The 9,916-nt window shown below is 55.1% G+C and overlaps 1 protein-coding gene and 1 long non-coding RNA gene across 2 annotated transcripts in view; one reads left to right on the top strand and one right to left on the bottom strand.

Annotated features, from left to right (window-relative positions):
• Positions 1-481: 481 nt before the first annotated feature.
• On the bottom strand, positions 482-2,403 carry LOC124246349 (uncharacterized). The gene is made up of 3 exons (XR_006890475.1): positions 2,264-2,403; positions 1,862-1,920; positions 482-1,469 (listed from the first exon to the last, which is right to left on the bottom strand). It is a non-coding gene; the product is annotated as an uncharacterized LOC124246349 (long non-coding RNA).
• Positions 2,001-9,916, top strand: part of ERBB3 (erb-b2 receptor tyrosine kinase 3) — a 17,935-nt gene continuing 10,019 nt past the window's right edge. The window contains exons 1-9 of the mRNA XM_046674369.1: positions 2,001-2,359; positions 5,807-5,958; positions 6,514-6,700; positions 7,406-7,531; positions 8,162-8,227; positions 8,399-8,517; positions 8,625-8,766; positions 9,141-9,254; positions 9,357-9,477. Of these exons, the coding sequence (XP_046530325.1) occupies positions 2,278-2,359; positions 5,807-5,958; positions 6,514-6,700; positions 7,406-7,531; positions 8,162-8,227; positions 8,399-8,517; positions 8,625-8,766; positions 9,141-9,254; positions 9,357-9,477 (1,109 nt within the window). The 5' untranslated portion in view covers positions 2,001-2,277. The remainder of the gene's footprint in view (positions 2,360-5,806; positions 5,959-6,513; positions 6,701-7,405; positions 7,532-8,161; positions 8,228-8,398; positions 8,518-8,624; positions 8,767-9,140; positions 9,255-9,356; positions 9,478-9,916) is intronic.

The following is a 9,916-nucleotide window of genomic DNA, read 5'->3' as shown; positions in this document are numbered from 1 at the left end:
GTGATAACAGGAAGAAATACTGCTAGAATTCAGGGAATGCTTCTTAAAGGTCAAGAACAACGAGGTAAGGAAGAGCTCTACCCACCCTTTCTCATTAAATCCAAACAACAAACTTAAAAGTAAATACAATTGTTCCACAAACAAGGAAAGTAAGGACGGTTTCCTCCTTCAGAACCAGGGCCTTGAACACTACTATGAAGTGGATGAGTGATAAAATGAAAGGCCCCTGAAGCGGTATTAGCTCAGTCACCTGATGGGAGTTTGATTCTGAGCAGATGAAACTCCAGTCTCAGTGGGACACAAGAAATCCCACGTAAAAACCTGCGCCCCGGGCCGGCCTGGTGGAGCAGCGGTTAAGTGCGCACGTTCGCTTCTGGCGGCCCCGATCCCGGGTATGGACATGGCACCGCTTGGCAAGCCATGCTGTGGTAGGCATCCCACTATAAAGTAGAGGAGGATAGGCACGGATGTTAGCTCAGGGCCAGCCTTCCTCAGCAAAAACAGGAGGATTGGCGGCAGTTAGCTCAGGGCTAATCTTCCTCAAAAAAAAAAAAAAAAAAACCAACAAACCCTGCGCCCCTTCCGTAGATCACCTGATCACCTCATCCACCGTCATCAAGAGGATGACCTTGGAGAAGCTACCCACTTCCAGTTCTGTAAAATGAAGAGCGATGTCGCCTAGCTCACATAGGTTTTGTAAAGGAAACATTCTCTAAGTTTGAGGAAACGTTTGCAAATAAAGTGGTTTATGTACGTATATGCTAATGTTTCCCGGTTGCTATTACTATTATAACTATTATGCAAGTCGTCAAGGCAAGGCCAACGCCCCAAGGGCGAAGGTAGCCTCCAGCAGAGAACGGGCCCCCTAGGGTGCATATCAATGCGGAGCAAGTTTCAAGGATTTTAGCCCGTAGTCTTGGTTCAGAGTGAGAGGCGACATTTTTCTTCGTCCAGGCGTAACTAGTTGTTATTGAAGTTTTCAGGCTTTACACTCTTGGGGAAAATAATTACGCTCTCTGGGCGAGATCCAGAATGCCAATTTAAGAGATTAGAAATGCAACGCCGCGGGGGGCCTCACTGCTGCCCGCTGGGCACCAGGGGGCGCCCGTCGGACCCGTTCGGAGGCCCGCAGGGTTTAGGGCAGCAGCTCGCGGTGCGCCGACCGCCTCCCGCCAGCATCCAGGAGCTGGTGCTGAGGTGCCAGGGGTCGATGTCATTCGTGGACACAATCTCTAGTGCCCCCTCCTCCTCCTTTCCAGCGCGAGTCGGCGCTCGGAAGGCGCCTGGGAAGGTGTCAGCCCCTGCGGTGGGGATGGTGTGCCCATCCGGGTCCGCAGAAGAGCGGCGGGAACTCCAGCCGCCCCGACGGCGCGGTCAGGCTCCAGCGTGGAAGGGGAGGCAGCTGTTCTCCCAGGCGGCCGTGGGGGGCAGCAGAGGGGACGGCGACAGGTGCGGGAGCCCCTCCCGGGCTGGAAGTGAAAAGGCGGGCTTCGGGGTCTGTTCCCAGGCTGGAAACCACCCCCGCCCCTCAACCAAATCCCCGGGAGAGGCCGGGCCGGCGCCGGTCTGGAGGAGGAAGCGGCCGGAGACAGTGCAATTTCACGCGGCCTCTGGGGCTCGGGTTCCTCGGCAGGGTGGATGACTTATGGGGTTTCGATGGGTTTCCGGGGAAACTGAGGTGGCCTGAGCGTGAGGCAAAAACACCCTCCCCCTCAAAAACACACACAGAGAGAAACATCCACATTCGGAGAGAAAACTCCCCAAGTGACCCAACCGGCTAGGGGAGTTGAGTGATTTGGTTAATGGGCGAGGCCAACTTTCCGGGGGCTGGGCTTTGACGCGCTCTCCCCACCCCCATTACCTTACTCCTTTGGAGGCATTTGGGGCGTTTGGAATCCTGACCTCCCCCTAGTCCAGCTCCTGAAGACAAATTAGTGTGAGACCCATCCCGGCTCAGCAGGGCCAAGCCGCGGGGCAGTGGGGCGTGGGGCGCGCGGGGCGGGCCGTCGGAGGCTCCGGCAATCCCTATCCAGCCTCGCGCCGGAGGGGGCGCGGCCGTGACTCACCCCCTCCCCCTGCCTCCCTCCTCCGCGCTCGCAGACTTACACCCTCCCCTGCCATCCCGCCCCGGACTCTGGCTCCGGCTCCGGTTGCAGTTTGCAACCTCCTCTACCGCCTCTCCCAATTCGCTGGCGGCTCAGGTGGCTCTGCTTCGATGTCCTACAGGGGTCCCCCGGGCCGGAGTCGGCTGGGCTCCCCTCACCCTCCGCTGGCGTCATGAGGGCGAACCGGGCTCTGCAGGTGCTGGGCTTGCTTCTCAGCCTGGCCCGGGGCTCCGAGGTGGGCAACTCGCAGGCAGGTAAGCGGCGCGGGAGCACGGGCAGCTCGGACCGCGGGATCTCGAGCCGAAGGCGCGGAACCCTGGAGGGCAGGGGCTACCGCAGTGCTAGGTTCGGGGTGCTGACCCTGGGTCCGCTGGGACCATCTCGGCGGGGACTGTCAGACTCGGGTTCTTGGCGTGATCCGGGCGGGGACGGGATTCCTGGACCACCACCACCACCTCCCCAGCGCGTCGCCGACCCTCGAATTTGTCTCTCTGGACAGGGCTGATGCCGAAATAGCTCACACTTCCGAGGGGGCTCTGCAGGGAGGGGAGCTGGGACCTCCGTTCTGTTAACGTGAGGAGATGATTGGAGGTGGAGATCTTGGCGGAAGGGCGGGGGGGGGGCTCTCAGTTTGCTCCCCAATCCTCTGTTTCCCCGGGTTTCAGCACACTCCAGTTTCGTTGTTTTGCCGACAGGGCGGAGCTATGGAAGGGTTGGAGGGGGTTGTTGTTCTCTGATGCTGGAAAAACAAGAGAGGCACCTCCTCTTCCGTGAGTGGGCCTGCCCTGGGGAGGGTTGAAATTAACCACAGGGCCAAGTCCAGGTAACATCAGGGTGAGAGGCCACGCAGAGGCTGAGTGCCCTCTTTCCCTCAAAATAATATAGCTGGTTGGTCCTTGACGACTTGACGAGCCTCTCTTTGTCAAGACCCAGATCAGGTCAACGAATATTTATTGAGCATCTACTATGTACAAGGCCCTGGGCCAGGAACTGTGGGGTCAAGGACTTCCAGCCTGTATTTCTCTCTCTTTTCTTTCCCCAACGTGAGGGCCAACAGGTCATCTCTCCTACCTTCTGAGCCTCCTGTCCTGGGGAGTCTTTCCTAGATCCAGCTTCTCTCCCACCCCCATTCTGTTTATTGTCTGACTGTCTCTAGGAGTCTGGACTAGAGTCAGATTGCTCTTCTATTCCTCCTCCCACTCCCATGCCATCTAAGCCACACACATACACACACACACACACACACTTTGGGGCATCTCTGGGACAATGGACACCTGAGGGGTGCTGTTATTGCTGGCATTGGGGGAATCCTGTTGATCTCTTCCCTTCCCCCCAAGATCTCAGCTTGGGGTTTGGCCCAGCCAGGGCCCCTTCCCCAGGGTGGGAGTGGGAGAAACACCTGTGCTTCCCCCACAGTTGCTGGGCCTAAATTTAGACCCTGGGATCTTGAGATGTGAACACTCCCAGCTGGTGGAGGGCGGGGGTCTGGGGACTGGAGTGGGAGGGACCCAGTAGAGTGACTGTATCACTGTCCCATCCAGACCCCTGGGATCTTCAATCGGGAACCCAGGAGTCCCAGATCCTGGCCACCTTCCCTTAGGGAGCCAGGAGGCAGGCATGGTTGGGTCTCTTTACCCTTTATCTGGATCCTGCAGCCTCTGGGCATCCGGCCCTGTCTCAGTCCTTCTATAGCCCCTTTGTCCTGGCTGTGATGGGGGTGGGGGATGTTGGAGAGGAGGCCTCTGGTTGAGGAGGGGCCGGAGATTCTTGCTGTGACCCACCCCAGTGCTCTCTACCAAAGGAGGGCCTGTGACACTGCCCCTCCCTATGCCCCTGGTCCCTGGGTACAGCAGGGATTTTTATAACTTCCTCCCCCCTGCCCTCCTCCCCAAGCTGCGGGTTCCTCCTCAGAGGTGTTGTTCTTACTCTATTCCCGCCCAGGCCCTTTGCTCCCTGTTTGTGTAATACGGACTTTACCCTCTGGGGTGGCAGGGAACTGGGACCTCTAACGCTATAGCCTTCCAAGCAGCGACACAAAGTCTGCACATGCACGTATGGGCAGGTGGGATGGACGGGGCCACCTGCAATACCTCCTAACAAGGAAACCCAAGGACAGAACCTGTATCAATTTCTGGGCCAGCAGGGGAGCTGTGTACTTGTTCCTCCGTATGTGCGTACACACCACCTCCCTCTGCAGAAATCTTGGCTCCTCCCTTATCTAGGGAGAAGAGTTGGCGCCTTGACTTGGAAGAGGGGGTGTCCTGCCAGGAAGGGGGTTGGGGTGGGGCTATTCCAGAAATGACTAACCTTCCTAATCTCTCTTTTCAGCCCAAGGACCCTGGAGTTCCCAGGCTCCTCTGGGAGCTCCCGGCCTGTTTACCCTTCTGCTGGGTCTAGCCCACCCCCTTCCCTTTTTGGGGAGTGATAGCAAATGGGAGCCCTCAAAAGTCAAGTGGTCAGAGTAGGGGTGTATCTAGGAGGAGAGGTTGGGGCCTCACCAATCTCCCTCCTTCCCTTCCCACTCCTGCCTCCCACTAAGCTCCACTGCCTCAGGGAAGGGTGGCTGGAACAGGTGGTATCTCCCCCCACCCACACTCTTTCACTGAGCCAGCGGAAAGAGAAGGGTAGGAGTTCAGGGTCCAGGATTTCCCATAGCCCCTGTGTCCTCCATACTGACAAGGTAAAGTGAACCCCCAAGACCGACATACCTTATGAACCTTGAGTCTAGGCGCTCCCCCAACGCGAGTGAGGATTGCCATGTTGGAAGGCTTTTTAATCTCTTCTGACAATGACATTGAGTTGAAGCCTCAGAATGGGGGGAGTCTGCTGCTGTTTCTCTCCAGGCTTCTCTGCATTTGCTGAAAAATACTCTAGGCCTGGAAAGTGTGATGCTGAGGGAGCTGGAGTGTGCTGGGATGGGGAAAGGGAATCAGAAGGGAAGCCAGAGTTTAGGAAGGGGGGACCTGGTAGGCAACCAGCTCCTTATCTTCCAGCTTGAAGACAAAGCTCACATTGACCCCACCACCACCACCAGAGCTCCCCCCTCTGGTGAGGTCACTTGCCTGAGCCCAAGTCTTAAGAGTGGAAGGGGGGTAGTGCTGAGGACAGGGTGTCTGGGGACAGGGTGGGGCAGCCCCCTCCTCCTAGATAGAATCGCCTCATTGTGGGCTGGACTGTGGCCCCAGGCCTTGCCCCCACCCTCTGCCCCCATCCCACCCTCAGTAGACACAATAGGGGCTGTGTACTAGCCCCAAAGAGATATTTATTCCGGGATCTAGAGAGAGGCAGGATGGGGGTAGAAAATTAGTGCCCTGGTTGGCAGGGGGGAGGGGGAAGAGGTGAGGGGAACCACGTCGTGGTCCTTTCCTAAAACTTCTTTGTAGGGAGGGGGAAAAAAACCTACACCCTCCTTGATTAACCTCTTAGTACCCAAAGTAGTACCTGAAAGAGACACAGAGGAGGTCCTGGTGGAAAAAGGAAACGTTTCACCTTCTTGTTCAGGGGAATAGTGAGGGGATTCTGAGAAAAGAGGAAGTTCAGGCTCTCGGTCCCACATGGGCCTTTGTGTCTGTCTGTAGGGGTGAGGGTTGGAGGCAGCTGCCTTCTGATGCTATTGAATGTTACTGGAAGAGGGTGACCAAAGCGGTGGTCCTGGAAACTTGTGTCCAGCCCTCTGCCCCTCTTACTTCCGCTTTGAACAGTGTGTCCTGGGACTCTGAATGGGCTGAGTGTGACTGGTGATGCCGAGAACCAATACCAGACGCTGCAAAAGCTCTATGAGAGGTGTGAGGTGGTGATGGGGAACCTGGAGATTGTGCTCACAGGACACAATGCTGACCTCTCCTTCCTGCAGGTTAGAGGGCCCAACCCCCTTCCTCAACCTGTTCCCCCTTATCCTCCCTGCAGAAGCCTCCTTCCCTTCCTCGGGGCTACCCTCTGCTGGAGTTCAGCATTCCTAAGACTCCATAGTTCCTAAGATCCAAACCTATGTGTTTATGGGACAATGACTGGAATCTGGGACTATGGTCTGGTCGCTGTAGCCAAGGATAGAGAGGGGCTGGCCATGAGAAGGGGGCAGGGGCGGGGTGATGTTCCACACCAGGAACTAATGTAGAGAGACGTTGAGGGCTGAGAGGAGGCTGGGAGATGAGAAAGGGACTGTGCAAGGATTCTCTAGCATGAGGAGCTCTGAGAAGGACAGAGTAGAAGGCTGGAATTCCTCCATCATTGCTGCTGCCTGTCTTCACTTGCAGAAGGGACACAGTAGTGTGACACTGTCTACTCTACTGCAAAGTAGGAATTAGAAGAATTAGAGGAGTTAAGGATTCCTCAATGCCTTAGGGAGGGAGAGGGAGTAAGACTTTTTCCCCTGCTGTTCCTCTCACTGACATGATCTCCTCCATCACAGTGGATCCGAGAAGTGACCGGCTATGTCCTCGTGGCCATGAATGAGTTCTCTACACTGCCACTGCCCAACCTCCGGGTGGTGCGGGGCACTCAGGCCTACGATGGGAAGTTCGCCGTCTTTGTCATGTTGAACTATAACACCAACTCCAGCCATGCGCTGCGCGAGCTCCGCTTTACTCAGCTCACTGGTCAGTTCCTGATGCTTCTTTCTGGCCTTGCCCCTCAGCCAGCCTGCTGACAGGCACCTCCTTGATGATGTCCCAAGACTGCTCACTCTCAGTGTCCCTTTCAAGATGCCCACCACTTTGACCATTGTGGTCTAAAGGTCCACTACTGAAATAACACAGGGCCCCAGGAGGGAGCTGGGGCTTCTGCCCCAGCGGGAGGGTTCTTGTGTCCTGGTGGGGCTGGAATTAGAGCTGGATCTGTTACCCATTCCTCTAACTTCAAAGTACAGTGTACCTTGATGTCCCTTCTCCCTGAGAATGGGAATCCTACCGCCTCCTCCCTCACAGTTCTCCACAAGCTGAAGGAATATATAGGGGTTAAATGCCACCTGGCCACCTTCTACTTCTCCCTGTCCCAGTCAGTTGGAAAACAGACTGGTAGGGTGGTGGGGGTGAGTCAGGGATCTTCTCTCTTTCTTTCCCTTCCCCTCCCCCACTGGCCAAACCGGATCTGGACAGGTGTCTGAGGAGGCGGGAGTTTCTTTTGGCTTGGCTCCTCCTGTATTACGAGGAGAGCTTTCTCTGCAGTTTGGATTTAACTGGACGTACCCGTCAGCCCGTTTCCCCTGCTCCTGGGTCTCGGGTGTCCATTTGGACTGGTGGGAAGGTAGGGAGGAGGAGGTCTGCCGTAGCCCTTAACCCTGTCACTTCTCTTCCCTACCTCAGAGATTCTGTCAGGGGGCGTTTATATTGAGAAGAACGATAAACTCTGTCACATGGACACAATTGACTGGAGGGACATCGTGAGGGACCCAGATGCCGAGATAGTGGTGAAGGACAATGGCAGGAGCTGTGAGTGGCCATGATCCAGACTGTTCCCCCTGCCCCCACCTTTCCCATCATCCTTGTATTCCTAATTGAATCAGCTCTCCACTGAACAAACACCTCAGGCCCTAGACCCAGGGAGCCCGCCAGGAGGGAGCAGGTCAATCCCCTAGAATCTAAACCGCAGAAGCAGTGTGTCGAGAAAAGCGGCAAAAGATCTCTGTGTACCAAGTGGGGAAGCCAGATCTTTGAATTCCACATCCATTTCTCTTTCCATGATGACATACTCCTTTCTTCTTGGAACCTCCCTACCCCTGACTACAGTCTGCTGCTCTCTATCCACTCGCATGTACTTATTCTTACTGGGTTCAGTTTGCCAAGGAGGTGCCAAGTTCCTGGGTGGGACTGGGGCTGAGCTTGGCATTTCCCCTGGACCCTCCCTTGAGCCACCCTGTGGGTGGCGTGGAGGCGTGGCTCCACCCCTTGTTGACAGGTTCACTTGAGCCCAGCCCTGCCCTGCAAGGGTGAGGAGGGACACTGCTCTGGCTCTTCGCTTCCCAGGACTAGGGTGCCTGTGTGCTGACATCATACCCTGTTGATTCCAGCAAGCCTTTCTTAGCCCTGACAGTCTCTTGTGTTGCTTTCCTTCCCAACCAGGTCCCCCCTGTCATGAGGTCTGCAAGGGGCGATGCTGGGGTCCTGGACCAGAAGACTGCCAGACACGTGGGTTTACTTTCCTCACAAAACTTCAAATGCACACACTTGCATATCCCTGCCTCCCCCAGCCTTTGTCAACACTGGGGTAGGGTTGAGCTTAGACGGCAAGAGGGTGAGCAGTGGCCTCAGAATACAGTCCTAAGAGCCCTGACAACTGTGCTTTCTCTTCTTCCATAGTGACCAAGACCATCTGTGCCCCTCAGTGTAATGGCCACTGCTTTGGGCCCAACCCCAACCAGTGTTGCCATGATGAGTGTGCAGGGGGCTGTTCAGGCCCTCAGGACACAGACTGCTTTGTACGTACTATTGCCACCATTTACCTGGGTTCTGGGGGATGTGGGCTTTGGGGAGGAAGTCGGGGTACATATGTAACATGAGTTTTATGAGCCTCCCATGTTCCTAGGCCTGCCGACTCTTCAATGACAGTGGAGCCTGTGTACGCCAGTGTCCACAGCCTCTTGTCTACAACAAGCTAACTTTCCAGCTAGAACCCAATCCTCACACCAAGTATCAGTATGGAGGAGTTTGTGTGGCCAGCTGTCCCCGTAAGTGTCTGAAGGGAAGGAACAATGGTAGTGGAACCAGGATTTTAGACAAAATTTTAGGAGGCAAAAGGGATAAAGTTGACTGGTAAATAGAGAACGTAGAAGACAAATGGTTGTGATCATCTAACCACCCCCAATGAATGACCCATATGTCCTGTCCCCCATCTGTTTCCCCAGGACTTCCAGCAGTTTCTCCTGGTTCTGCTCCTTGGAGCAACAAAGAGCACAGGGCCTTTCTAATCCATAGGACAGCATTTGAGGAACCTTGGGTGGTGGATTGGGGCAAATCCAGTGCAGAGCAGGAGGGAGCAAGGTTTGGTTGGCAGTTGGTAGTGTCCCTCTCGCATCACTAATGGTGCCCTCCTCTTTCCTAGACAACTTTGTGGTGGATCAGACATCTTGTGTCAGGGCCTGTCCTCCTGACAAGATGGAGGTAGATAAAAATGGACTCAAGATGTGTGAACCTTGTGGGGGGCTGTGCCCCAAAGGTGAGTAGGAGAAGCTAAGGAGTTTGTGGAGAGACAGCCTTTCCCCTGAGACTACTCAGCACCCAACCCCTGACCCCCACTGAGCCTCGTTTTTGTTTGCAGCCTGTGAGGGGACAGGCTCTGGGAGCCGCTTCCAGACTGTGGACTCTAGCAACATTGATGGATTTGTGAACTGCACCAAGATCCTGGGCAACCTAGACTTTCTTATCACCGGCCTCAATGGGTTAGAGATTCTTCTTTCCCCCTCTGGTCCCCCATCCCATCCATCCCTGTACAGTTCATTTCACTGGCTCAACCCTTCTCATATGTGGAGCTGATTAGGAATCTAAATCATGAAATCTTAGAGCTCACAAAGGACCTAACAGCGCTTAACTCAACCTTCCACCCAGGGCTTGAATCCCAAGACATCCCTAAGCAATCCAGCATCTAGCTGAGTGGCAAGGGACAGGGACATTGTGTCCTCCTTCTTAAAGTTTTCTAAAAGTTCTTCCTTAAATTTAGATAAAAATCTACCTTCCCATGATTTCCAGTGACTTCTCCTAGTTCTGCTCCTTGGAGTGGAGTCATAAAGAACAAAGGGACTTTCTACTACACAGGACAGTGCTTAAACTGTGTGTGTGTGTGTGTGTGTGTGTGTGTGTGTGTGTGTGTGTGTGTGTGTG

Source organism: Equus quagga, chromosome 1, assembly GCF_021613505.1.
Source record: "Equus quagga isolate Etosha38 chromosome 1, UCLA_HA_Equagga_1.0, whole genome shotgun sequence".
NCBI classification, from domain to species: domain Eukaryota; kingdom Metazoa; phylum Chordata; class Mammalia; order Perissodactyla; family Equidae; genus Equus; species Equus quagga.
This window is presented reverse-complemented; position numbering and strand designations above follow the sequence as displayed.